General features: G+C 38.2%; 2 protein-coding genes across 3 annotated transcripts; both read left to right on the forward strand.

The window, feature by feature from the left end:
- The first annotated feature begins 8,586 nt into the window (after nucleotides 1-8,586).
- Nucleotides 8,587-9,138, forward strand: LOC129749754 (uncharacterized). The gene is made up of 2 exons (XM_055744824.1): nucleotides 8,587-8,754; nucleotides 8,871-9,138. The coding sequence occupies exons 1-2, from the start codon at nucleotides 8,598-8,600 to the stop codon at nucleotides 9,092-9,094; spliced, it is 381 nt and encodes a 126-aa protein (XP_055600799.1). The 5' UTR covers nucleotides 8,587-8,597; the 3' UTR covers nucleotides 9,095-9,138.
- A 755-nt stretch (nucleotides 9,139-9,893) lies between these two features.
- On the forward strand, nucleotides 9,894-13,705 carry LOC129744517 (V-type proton ATPase subunit H). Of its 2 annotated transcripts, XM_055737085.1 has the most exons (8): nucleotides 9,894-10,087; nucleotides 10,319-10,400; nucleotides 10,465-10,867; nucleotides 11,408-11,647; nucleotides 12,014-12,148; nucleotides 12,206-12,768; nucleotides 12,942-13,055; nucleotides 13,125-13,705. In XM_055737085.1, the coding sequence occupies exons 1-8, from the start codon at nucleotides 10,039-10,041 to the stop codon at nucleotides 13,204-13,206; spliced, it is 1,668 nt and encodes a 555-aa protein (XP_055593060.1). In that variant the 5' UTR covers nucleotides 9,894-10,038; the 3' UTR covers nucleotides 13,207-13,705. The 2 variants fall into 2 exon arrangements, with proteins under 2 accessions (XP_055593060.1, XP_055593061.1); XM_055737086.1 differs by lacking the exon at nucleotides 11,408-11,647 and having other exon boundaries at nucleotides 9,897-10,087.
- The last annotated feature ends 5 nt before the right edge of the window (nucleotides 13,706-13,710 follow it).

Raw genomic sequence — 13,710 nt, forward strand, 5'->3', positions numbered from 1 at the left:
ACTATGAGTGACTTAACCCTTTTGAAAGCGATTGACTTGTGTCGTATGGAAGAAATATCGACCAAGCATTCGCAAGTGCTATCGCTACAAAGCCAAGTAGACGTGAATAAAGTGAACGTGTCGAAAAATCGAAAATGCAAATTCTGTGGCGACTGGCATTTGTTCGTGAAAGGTGCTTGCCCGGCATATGGTCAAAAGTGTAAGAAATGCGGGCAAAAGAACCATTATGAAAAAGTTTGCAAAGGAGGAAAAGCAAAAGATTCGAAGCGAAACAAATCGCGCAAAGTGAAAGAAGTGAGAAATGAAAACTACAGTGAAGATGCTAGTTCATCAGAAAGTGAATATAGTGGACAATCTAGTGATTCCGAAGTGGAAGGAGAAATAGGAAAAATCTACGATAATTCACATAAAGGTGGAAACGTACTAGCAGATGTTGTAGTGAAAGTTAGAAATAAATGGAAGAAAATAAAGTGCGAGCTCGATACAGGAGCTAATACAAGTCTTGTTGGATATGATTGGCTGTGTGAGCTACTCGGTGATACAAAACCGCAGCTTTTGCCATCACCATATAAGTTACAAGCGTTTGGTGGGAGTTCCATACCAGTATTGGGCCAGATGAAGCTGCTGTGTAAGCATAAAGGAAAAAAATATCGGCTGGTATTTCAAGTGGTGGATGTCAGTCACCGGCCGCTGTTGTCGTTGAAAGTTTGTACGACGCTGGGGTTGATCAAATTTTGCAATACGGTGTCTTTGATTCCGGCGTTACCGAAGAATGACGAAGAAATATTGAAGATTTACCGGATCAAAGCCGAAGAAATGGTGAATCAGTATAGCCATATTTTCGAAGGATATGGTCAAATGCCAGGAGAAGTTCATTTGGAGGTAGATGAAAATGTTCAACCAGTGATACAGAAACCCCGGCGTGTACCAATAGCGCTGCGAAATCAACTCAAGGAAGAACTCGAGAAGCTTCAAAAGGATGGAATTTTGACCAGGGAGTACAATCATACAGAATGGGTGAGTAATATTCTTCTTGTTAAGCGTGGCCCTGCAGAATCCCAGTCTCTTCGAATTTGCTTGGATCCTATTCCCTTAAATAAAGCCATAAAACGACCAAATCTTCAGTTCGTGACCCTTGACGAAATTCTTCCTGAGCTGGGCCAAGCAAAAGTGTTTTCCACTGTCGATGCAAAAAAGGGGTTTTGGCATGTGGCTTTGGATGAGTATAGCAGCAAGCTCACCACATTTTGGACTCCATTTGGCCGTTTTCGTTGGTTACGCCTCCCTTTTGGAATCTCCTCCGCACCCGAAATCTTCCAAACCAAACTTCAGGAGGTCATTCAAGGATTGATTGGCGTTGAATGTTTGGCCGATGATGTGTTAATATTTGGTCGAGGGGATACTATGAAAGAAGCTTTGGAGGATCACAATAGGAATTTGGAAAGGTTGTTTGCTCGTCTTCAGGAAAATAACGTAAAACTGAATAGGTCCAAATTAAAACTTTGTGAAACTTCGGTGAAATACTATGGTCATGTACTCTCCAGCCAAGGTCTCAAACCCGATGAATCTAAAGTTTCTTCTATCGTCCACTATCCCATCCCATCCAATCGAGCAGAACTTCATCGGTTTGTTGGAATGATAACATATTTGAGTCGATTTATCCCCAACTTGAGCTCCAATTGTACAGAACTGCGAAAATTGATATCAGAGAAGGTCCCTTGGGAATGGTCGAATGTGCAGCAGAAGGAATTTGAAAATCTAAAGTCTCTTGTTTCGGACATTAAAACTCTCCGCTACTATGATGTCCGACAGCCTCTCGTTATCGAATGTGACGCCAGTTCTTTTGGATTGGGCGTAGCTGTATTTCAACAAAACGGAGTTATAGGATTCGCATCTAGGACACTTACGCAAACAGAGAAAAATTATGCTCAGATTGAGAAAGAGCTGCTGGCCATTCTCTTTGCGTGCTCTCGATTCGATCAGTTGGTGGTCGGAAATCCAAGAACTATAATAAGAACTGACCACAAACCTCTAATAAGTATTTTTAAAAAACCTTTTTTATCGGCCCCGAAACGACTGCAGAACATGCTGCTGAATTTACAGCGCTACAGCATCGAAATCCATTTTGTGACTGGAAAGGACAACGTAGTGGCAGATGCCATATCTCGTGCACCGTATAACTCCGAAAGTGAAGCCGATTCTTTCAACAAAGGAAGAATTTTCCAAGTCTTTAAACAGGTAGAAGATTGTAAACTCACAAGCTACCTTAGTATCTCCGACCAATGCTTGAGATCAGTTATGGAGGCAACGCAACAAGATTTTACCTTAAATTCTGTTAGAGATTATATTTCTAATGGATGGCCGAAAAACATCAAACTTGTTCATGATGCGGTTAAGTTATATTACAAATACCGCAATGAACTATCAACGCAAGATGGCCTCGTGTTTAGAAACGACAGATTAGTCATTCCCAAATCGTTGCAGCGTACGATGATAGATCGGGTCCATATTAGTCACAACGGAATAGAATCTACCCTTAAGTTGGCCCGAGAAAACATTTTTTGGCCTGGAATGAGCGCTATGATAACAGATGTTGTTAAAGACTGTGCAGTTTGTGCAAAGTTTTCTTCGAGTCAACAGAAACCTCCTATGCAAAGCCATGCTGTCCCAATTTATCCTTTCCAAGTTGTATCCCTTGACATATTTTTTGCCGATTTTCGAGGACGAAAGCGAAACTTTCTTGTAACAGTAGACCATTACTCTGATTTTATAGAGCTAAACTTACTGAAAGATATGTCTGCTAGAACGTTAATCGAAACTTGTCAGATGAACTTCGCTAGATATGGGATCCCCCAACAGATTGTATCTGACAATGGTACCAACCTAGTTAATGAGGAGATGAGAAATTTCGCTAAAGCTTGGAATTTTGAACATACAACATCTGCCCCGAATCACCAGCAAGCAAATGGCAAAGCGGAGGCTGCCGTCAAGATAATGAAACGTCTTATTCAAAAATGTGAAGAAACGGGAGAAAACCTTTGGTATTCTGTGTTGCATTGGCGGAATACACCAAATAAGATCGGAAGCAGTCCTGTGAACAGGCTTTTCTCACGAAGCACACGATGTGGAGTACCAGCTTCTGTTGAGAAATATTTTCCGAAAGTGGTAGATCATGTCCCAGAGGCTATTTTGGAAAACAGAAAGAAGGCCAAATATTATTACGATCGCAAAGCTCGAGAACTACCAACATTCGAAGCCGGGTCGCCTGTGTATGTCCAATTACACCCGGAAATGAATAAGACGTGGACTTCAGCGGTTGTTAAACACAAGTTTAACGAAAGATCTTATCTTTTGAACACGAATGGAGGCTGTTATCGTCGAGACCTTGTAAACATCAAGCCGCGTAATGAACCAGAAGTAAGCGCCCAGATCAACGACCATCCTACCATACAACCGAAATCCCATCACAATGATGTTGTAGACCCCGGTTTAACAGTGAGTGGTGACCAATCGGTAGCTGAATTACCATCGTTACCAACACCCGAGGCTTCAAGGATCGAGACGCCGTCAACAACAAACACACACGATAGGCGTGCCAGCTCATCAGCTATGGAAACATCAACGGAATCGCCAAAGGCTGATAGACCGAGACGAGAACGAAGACTACCGTTTAAATTCCGAGACTACGTTATCGAGAAGGATTCTTTTTAGAATGAAGAGAGGATGTTATATTTGTAACTGTTATTAAATAATATGGCAACACTTGCCATCGCCGACTCACTCGAATGTAAGCTACCAAGAGAAAATCAGTTGAATAAAAGTTCTTGACCTATAAACTTGCGTCTTTCTTCTCTCTGCACCGAATACCACAACAAATTTATTCATCATTTGTACTTACCATCATTGATAATGCTCTTTGGATAAATTTTGCAGGACATTTTTGCCAACACCAAACACGTACAAAAAATCTGAAAATTAATTTGTTAACAAACCGTACACGCTCATCTTGAAGTCCCAGCTATATAGGTAATACATACAGTGAAATATTATGTATTAACCATATATTTAATGGTTATCGCCATATTTACGGTAATTTCACAATATAACACAAATTTTACTTTTTGTAGGGATTGAGATTTTACGTTGTTTTTCATTGTTAAGACGAAAACCATTGTTACTACAATGTAGAACCATGGTCTTGGTCTATTCGGGAGGCAATTTCTACGATAAAATCGGGCTAAACAGGTCCATTTTTCCTACAGGGCAATTTTTGTCGAATTTTTCAGGTTCGCCACCTGCCGTCGATATTGCGAATCTACTAAATCTGACAAAAAAAATTAGACAGAAAATGGTTGAATTTTTGTTCTAAGTGTCAAGTCAGTGTGGTCAGTGCTAGTTGTGTACTAACTGCTGTCATCGTGCTCATTTATTGCTTTAGTGGCAAACTATTTGCGTACGAAAAACGGACGGATTCACTCTGAGAATAAAGTCAGTGTTGATAATCGTACTATCTGCTGGCCATAATACAATCCGGCCACGAAAAAAGACAATCCGGGTGTAAAGAATCGAGTGAAGAAAATCCAGAAGAGAAAATAAAATGACAGCTGCATGTAAACATTGCGCTGATCGTTCTCACTCACACCTACGTATGGAACTTGAAAATCCAAAGTCGGGATAATACGGGAAAATTGTGCCTTCAAGGCCTGTGCTAGAAATTGAACGCATATGGATAAAAATACAATTTCAGCTCAATCGGAATGAAATTATTCGATGTAGAAATTTGCTGAACGATAGTTCAGAACTATTCTCATGTTACAAATATTTGACGAAAAACTGCACTGACACTGCGCGTTTAAAATATTTTAAACTGTTCAATTGAAAACTACATAAAAAGGCGCATTTTGATAATAACTTGAAGTGAAAAAAAAAAAGAAATAAAAATAATAAGTTGAATTTTTTTATTAGTGCACGGATTTTGCTTTGATAAATAACTTAGTTTGGGTATACGGGATAGCCAGTGGGTCAGTGATCTACACTGAACCTCGAAAATACCCAAACTTGAGAACTTTCCCCGCCAACCCGAATGAAACTCCCTCCCTACAGGTTTGGCTATTGGTGGCATAGCTCAAAGTTAAGCTTTTAATGAAGAACTCACCCCCCAAAATCTGATACCGCAATAAAATGGAAATCAAAATAAAAAAAAATTACTGCAGGTACGGGAATCACACCCATACCTGCAATGGCTCTGCGATTACCATCTCAGAATGCTAACCGCTCGACCACCGGAGACATGTTGAGAGAGGTAGCCACATCATCGTATATGCGAAACCTTTTGCGGATGAAGCGGGAACAAAAGTTATCCCCCAAAAAAAACCCCCAAACCTCCCCCAAACCTAAATCTGTCACGATGGAGGTAGCAGAATCAATTCCGCTAACAACAAAAACCCCCCAAAAAAAGAGTTGTCCGCTTGAAGGACAAGTTTGGCGTATTGGCAAGCTGTGATTTTTTCACAAACTTGAGTTGTCAATCTTGAACTATAGAAAAATTCGTGTAATTTTAGATTGAAAACGATGCACGAAAACGGAACATCGTTTTCAATCTAAATTTACAACATCGTTACATTGAGGCGTGTAAATTTATACCAAATACGATGCACGAAAAGAGAACAGCTTATTGTCGTGTAAAAATACACAGCGATGTAAAATTTTATATTTTTTTCTCGATATTTGCACACAGCAAAAAATTTCTAAAAGTACACGGAATCTAAAACACGAGTTATCTATTTTTTCTTGAGTGTAATTACAAAAAGATGTAATTTTAAACTTCTTTCGATGTAATATTAGTCTATTTTCCAAAATAGAATAGAAATAAACTGTTTTGATTTAATTTTACACTGCATCATGCAAAAATCAACCGGTCAATGAAATTCGTATCACAAACAGTGTAAAATTATATCTGTTTGATTTAAAATTGAATGCAAATATTTAAATTATGCCTTTATTTTATATTTCAAGTCAGTTTGCGCGTCGGGCACAAAGTAAACAAGTCGGAAAATTATTCGGAAACGAGTCATTTGAAGGCGTAGCTACAGGGGCACTTTAACAGTCTTTAAAGTAGTAAGTTTATGAGACGTACGTGAAATGAAGAATATGGTTGAAACTGATTATAGTTTTCTCTCCATTACAGCAAGGTCAGGTTTTTCGCAGCGGCTGATATCCGGCCAGTGATTACCCGGAGAAACTTTTGTCAGAACAATTCAAGTGTGCAGGATGCTGACCGAAAAATTATGATTTCCGGAACCATTCGAGGATGCTGATCATGCTGATTCGAAAAACATCCCCGTGCTGGGAATCATCGGATGCAACAACAATTCCAGCCTGACGCTTTCCGAATGGTTTTTTATGTTCAGTTTTGGAAATAAATGTGAATTAAAAATGATACATGCTGCGTATTTATTCAAGACAAAAGCAAAAACCTTAATATTTAGAAAAAATATCAATATTTACGATAATAAATTTTAAAATTTACATCCCTGTGTATTTTTACACGACGGATTTTGTGATCCAATCTCGTGCATTCCCTTTGACGGAAAAGAATAGTAGGACCACTAGAAAGATTAGTAGGATTCCTACTAGCCACCTACTAGCCGTCTCATTGTTTTCTAGTGGAAAATGGCCCAATCGATACAGTAGAAATGACATTCCCGGTTCAGAATGACAGCTCTCGTTGACATCTGTCATTGTTTGATAGTATTGGTGTGATAGATTTTTGCTTATGTGTGAGTGTATTGAAAAATGGCAGTGCATATGTATGTGTGTCACCTTAAAACGTGGCATTAAAGGATTTTTTCTTCAAATTATTAATTTTCATTTGCTCTAATTTTACATAATTTGCTTTATTTTTAACTTTATTTACTTCTTTTTGCATGCACTGAAATAACACATTTATTAATCATTTTTTGGTTTTCCAAACACATTGTAACTTTGGATGAGCAGTTGAGCTTTTGCTTCACCAGCGGGCCACAATCATTGCGGAAAGCACACCGCAAACGTCCGGAACCAATCAGCCTTCTTCCTCCAGGTGCTTATTGTGGTCCCGGTGCTCGATATCATCTTGTTGTTGCGAATGTCGTGGGAAAGAGGCAGCAGCATACGAATGTGAAACTGCAGTATATGCTTTCCGTGAAGCTTATAGTCCTTGGTTTTCTTTGTGGATTCATATTTTCAAGCCTTTTAGGGGCCAAATTATCTGGAAAAATAAACACGATATTAAACTGAGAAAGTGGAAAAATATCAATAAAATACCTCGAAATCTGAATAGCTAGATGGCAATCGATTTTCCTCTTTTGCTATAGACAGCACATGCAAATCAGAAGTTTCACTAAAATGGGGCCGTGCGATCAGTAGAGGTGTTACTGCGTCGACTGTTAGCTTCGAACTGAAGGGGGGATGGCTTGAACTCCTATCAGTGTTCTACAGGTGGAACAACTGATCAATTTGAAGTGTATGTGTGATGGATATAAAATGAAGGATAAAAACTCACAAATACAAAAAAGTTTGACACTTCAAACCGTTTTTTCACTGTCAATTTACCGTCACAATCCGTCAATTAACCATCAAATGCACGACTAATTAAAAACATGTATACAAGTACACTTGGAATTTTCCCAGCTACATTGATCTACAGAGATAGGGTTGATTTCGATCTAAATTTACACGCCTCAAAAATTACATCCTCGAAAAAAATACACAGTGATAGAATTTTACATCAAAATCGATGTTCCGTTTTCGTGCATCGTTTTCGATCTAAATTTACACGAATTTTTCTTGCTGTGCATTTTTATGAAATATTCAAGTCTTATGTCAATAAAATACACTATATTACTATTATTAAACATTTATTTTTTAAACAAAAAACATCAATAGTAATGGAAAAAAGTACACCCACCATCACGAGCACCGCCAGACTGAGGCAATGTTGTACACGAACATATACATCCTGTTGATATTCCAATCGGTCAGCGTCACTGGGGGACCAAAGGGAATACCTTTCCGCACTGTCATGGTCCGGATTCACACGTCGTCAGCCGGGTCAGGATGTGTTTTTGTTAACAAAGGCCTTGGATCGTTCAGGCAAATTTCTCTCCAGACAATCTTATCGGATCTCTGCCACTCAGCCGACGCTGTAATCGAGACATAACTTATTAGTTTCAATAACATCATTCGTCTATTTTTCACAGAAACCTACCAATTTTAGCAAAGCGTTGAGATGCTGGAGCTGCGTCTTTAAAACAAGATACTCGGTTTCCGAATACTGACTTGACTGGCAAATGGCTCAGGCAGACTGTTTTATTCAATTTTAAATTCAATACACGCAGAAAAAGAATGGGGAATGGTTTCAATAAAACGGTTTTGTTATTTTATTTTAGCTTTCCTATGCATTTTTTTCAGTGGTTTTCATAAAAAACTCGAACGAAATTAGCAAAACAATTTTTTTATTTGTGCACTCACATTTTTTATTACTTAAAAATCAAATTTGGTTTAAATTAAAACGAAAATAGGTCTATTTAAAAGAGCGTGTAACGATAAGTTAAAAAATGGAAAAAAGAAAAAATAAGCGAAACCGAAAAAAAGGAACAACAATAGTGAAAAAATGGTCGGAGTACACCGCCATGGCCCAGGCGGAAAATAATTATAACAATTATGATCCGAAACAAACAACAACGGCATGTCCATCGGCCAGCAGCTATCAAGGTAGGTTTCGAAATCTGCTGTTTATCTTGAAAACTACCCAAGCCCGTCCGGGAAAACAAAATTATTCTACTGCCAATTAAAATAATTTTTCCAACATTTTTTTTTTCATTTTTCAGATGCTACGACCCAAGAATCACCTAAAAACTCTCGTAGTACGTCCCGGACCCATTGGCTGCAGCCCCTTTCAAATTTGGACGACAGTTGCATGGAAGGTAGGTCAATTGAAACCGTCGTACCTGGTCCGTATCAAAGTGATGGTGGTGCCGCATCTGAGGACCGCAAGCTGGCTACCCAACTGCGCAGATGTCCTGCTCTGATAGTGGCAACAAATCGGAGCTGATTAGGCATTATTTATATTCCGAAATAAAATGCATTTTCATTATATTTGTGTAATTTCATAATTTATAAATTCCGAATTTCATAAATAAACATAAATTTAAAAGAAATATAACTTAATTTAATTTTAATTGGAAAAACTAAACTGCTTAAAACCTTACTTTATTATTACTTTTGAATCAATGAATTTTTATGTGTTTTACCCAAAAAAAATTTTATTTTGATAAGAGTCATAGATCATTTTCAAAAAGGGTGAATTTTATTTTGAATCAAACGATAAGTTTAAACCAAATCGATATTTTTAGTCAGTGTGACCAGAAATATATTTGTGCTTTTTCCCAACCAAAATTTTTATCATTTTTGGCCGAAATATTATTATTTTTAAAATATATTTTTCTGCGTGTAGATATAATTTTACACTGTTTGTGATATAAATTTCATTGACCAGTTGATTTTTACATCACGGAATGTAAAATTATAGCAAAACAATTTATTTCTATCCGCTTTTTGAAAAAAGACTAAAATTACATCAAAAGGAGTGGAAAATTACATCTTTTTTTCATTACACTTGTAAAAAAATAGATCACTCGTGTTTTAGATTCCGTATACTTTTAGAAATTTTTTGCTGTGTAAGGTTTGGCGGGTGGCAGTTCTCAAGTTTGGGTATTTTCGATTTTCAGTGTAGGTGAAGTATGTTTAGCGTGTATCATTTCTTCTTATTAGAACGTTACGCTCCGATGATAACATTAAACTGTCAACTCTATAGCATTGTGCAACCAATGGCACCATTTACCCTAAGTCATATGACATTCAGCTGAGCTCGGATTTTCCATTACGGATTCTGGCTGTGCTGGCTGTTTGGGTGTCAATCGCTGAGGAAAAATTGATTTTCCGAGAAAATTGTTTAATTTTTCGCACACGGTTGAACTGTAACTGCAACACATCACCATGTCGGAGGTTCAGGATCTAATGTCGTCCCTTCCGGATGACAAAATTGGTGAGTATCCTTCGAAAAGATACCTTTGTTGTGATTCGTCATCGTTACACCTTTTTCATTACAAAAAAATCGATATTTGGAAAACTTCTGTAGATTTTCCTTAAAAGTACTATAAAAATGAGATGAAACTTAATTTGGATATCTTCATATCAAATTTTTTAACGCACAACGAAAAATGGTTGTAAAATCTTGATCACGTGACCTTCTGTGTTTTTCTTTCTCTTTTTCAAGACATGATTGCCGCTACCAGTGTTCTTCAGCAGCAGGCCGGGGACATCCGTCAGAATAATCCCAACTGGTCCTCTTACAAGCAGTGAGTATCATAACTTATTTTCAAATTTCTTATTTTTTTTTTTAACCTTGAACTTCACTTCTAGATCCCAGATGATTTCACAGGAAGATTATTCCTACATCGTCAGCTTGGATAACAAGAAAACTGCGGGTCAATTCCTGCAGGAAAATCCTGGCCAGTGCGCCAAAACGTTTTTGAATCTACTGTCGCACGTATCCAAGGATCAGACAATCCAGTACATTCTGGTCATGATTGACGATTTGTTACAGGAAGATCGTTCTCGAGTCCAGATCTTCCACGACTACGCTAACAAGCGCAAGGAAAGTGTCTGGGCGCCTTTCTTGAATCTACTCAACCGCCAGGACGGATTTATTGTCAACATGGCCGCGCGAGTCGTTGGAAAATTGGCGTGTTGGGGCCAAGAGCTGATGCCCAAGTCCGATCTGCACTTTTATTTGCAGTGGCTCAAAGATCAACTAACTGTGGTTGTAAGTATTGTTCCGATAGCTTGCGCACAACAAAGATTTTTATAACACAACCGTATGTGAATGTTGTTTAGTTTCACACTAACTCAGCAGAGAGTACTCAAACTAGCTAGTTGTGAAAATGTTTATGAATGTACTTACCTCAATAGGTTTCGAATTAAGTACCTATATATCTTTCTAATCACAGCTAGAAGACGCAGCGTGATGAGTGTGATGTCCCTGTTTCTGCCGATGTCTAACACTTGCAAGAGAAATACTGCTTCCGTTACTAACGCACTTTTGATTGAAACATCTATGTAACGATTCTCAAGTTAATCAGTTTATTGAAAGCAAAGTTATGTCTTTTTTCAAGAATCCGGTCATACAAAAATGTTCCCAATAAACTTTGCAAATAACGTTTTTTTGAAAAGTAACTTGAGAATTCGTCAAATTTAAGAAATAGAGTGTTTAATGGCGCTTTTTTTAGTTTTTTTTACAATTAACTAATTCTTATTTCAATGTTAGAAAACGATTTTGTAAATGTGTAAATTTTTCTCGAGATAGGCTCAAAAATTGTTGAAAGAAATGGAAGCAGCAGAAAAGAAGCGTCAGGAAGAAGCGGCTGCAGCGCACCAACATCACGGGCATCATGGACATCACGCTCATCACGGTGGCGGCGATCACCATCACCATAACCACCATCATCACCACCACCAGATCACGGAAAAGTATCGTGAGATTTCTAGTGCCATCGACGAGCCTCGCCAGCGAGCTGAGGGCGAAGAACATCACGTCTTCGTAACGGTAGTCGAACGAATCGAATAGCACAAAATAGCAAATCAACAGATTTCGCACCCAATCAGATGAACACTGCCATACCTACATAGTTCTTTTACAATTGTTCCAGTTTTTCCTTCATGAAATTATCAATTAAGATGAACGTACCCAAATTATCATTGGACATGTCAGAACTAACGTACTCTTACCTTCTTTCCTAACTATTATTTAGTCAAAAAATTCCATTTCATACATGTTCATGGCTGAATTGATAACCGTTTCGTAGATGTTAAATGTTGTAGCTCCATCGCTTTGAACTCATACCCAAATCATCGATGTTCGGTTACGGTTTTTTTTTCTAACTGTGCTTATTTATGTTTTTCAAATGAACAGAACAACGAATATATTCAATCAGTTGGACGCTGTCTGCAAATGATGCTCCGCATCGACGACTACCGTTTTGCATTCGTCACTGTCGATGGTATCAGTACGTTGATCAGCATTCTGTCCTCGAGGGTTAACTTTCAGGTAAAAAAATGACGATTGTTCTAAGAATTTTCGGTAATTACTTCAACTCTCTTTCAGGTTCAATACCAGCTGGTTTTCTGCCTGTGGGTCCTGACCTTTAACCCATTGTTGGCAGAAAAAATGAACAAGTTCAACGTTATCCCAATCCTGGCCGATATCCTCAGCGACAGTGCCAAGGAAAAAGTAACTCGCATAATTTTGGCGGTGTTCCGCAACATGATTGAAAAGCCCGAAGATTCCCAAGTTGCCAAGGAGCACTGCATTGCCATGGTGCAATGCAAGGTGATGAAGCAGCTCCAGATCCTGGAACAGCGTCGTTTCGACGATGAGGATATTAGTGCTGACCTGGAGTTCTTGATCGAGAAACTACAAAACTCTGTTCAAGATTTGAGCTCCTTCGACGAGTACGCTACTGAAGTGAAGAGCGCTCGCCTCGAATGGTCGCCGGTGCACAAGTCGGCCAAGTTCTGGCGCGAGAATGCGCAACGTTTGAACGAGAAAAACTACGAATTGCTGCGTATTTTGGTTCATTTGCTGGAAACCTCCAAGGATCCTCTAGTTCTTTCCGTTGCCAGTTACGATATCGGAGAGTATGTGCGTCACTATCCGAGAGGAAAGACGTAAGTCGATCATTTCATCTGTTAAATTTACAAAAATGTTTATATAAGTATAAAAATATCTTGATACTGGTATAATAACATATCGATAACTCTATTTTAAAAGCGATCGAAACTTAAATTAAAATTTATGAAAGAATTTCGAAAAACATGACATTTTAATGTTTATTTTCCAGCATCATCGAACAACTGGGTGGAAAGCAGCTGGTAATGCAATTACTTAGTCATGACGATCCGAACGTCCGATATGAAGCTTTGCTCGCCGTGCAGAAGCTGATGGTTCACAATTGGTATGGTTAATTATGGCTATGATAATTAACAATAATTTAACTTCAAATGTTATTTTCCGCTACCCACAGGGAATATCTTGGCAAGCAGCTGGAAAAGGAAAACGAAGGCAAGAACCAGCCAGGAGGCACGGCAATCACTGGAAAGGCTTAAATTTCAGATTAATCGGAAAACCGAAGTTGTTGAGTTTTGATTGATTAATGTGTTAAGTTGCGACATAATAGGCAAACGAAAAATCCCATTTTCTTAATCCTTAGGCCGCTCACATTCCCTTTTGCCGTTGAAATCAGCTTCTTTCCGCAATATTTAAGAGTTTTACAATAACAACTGTTGAACTCGACTATCTGTGTGCGTGGCCCTAAAAAAGTCCTTCATATACGCTCAGATGATTTAAAGAAGAGTCCGAGAATCAAGAAAAAGATGTTAAACCCAAGGTTATTTTTATTTTGTTCCAGATGTATTATTGATCAAATAAATCTAGGGTTAATTCTGCGTACTTTATCGTAAACTTTAAGGATAAAATAATAATAATAATAAAAACAACAAATAGTGGTGACCGTGTCGGATCAAAACGTTCGACTTGTTGTGTATTTTTTGCGATATTGTAAAATAAAAATTGTATCTGATAAAAAATAAAGCTTTCGTCGTACTAGCTGT

Source organism: Uranotaenia lowii, chromosome 2 (assembly GCF_029784155.1).
Source record: "Uranotaenia lowii strain MFRU-FL chromosome 2, ASM2978415v1, whole genome shotgun sequence".
In the NCBI taxonomy this organism is placed as follows: Eukaryota; Metazoa; Arthropoda; class Insecta; order Diptera; family Culicidae; genus Uranotaenia; species Uranotaenia lowii.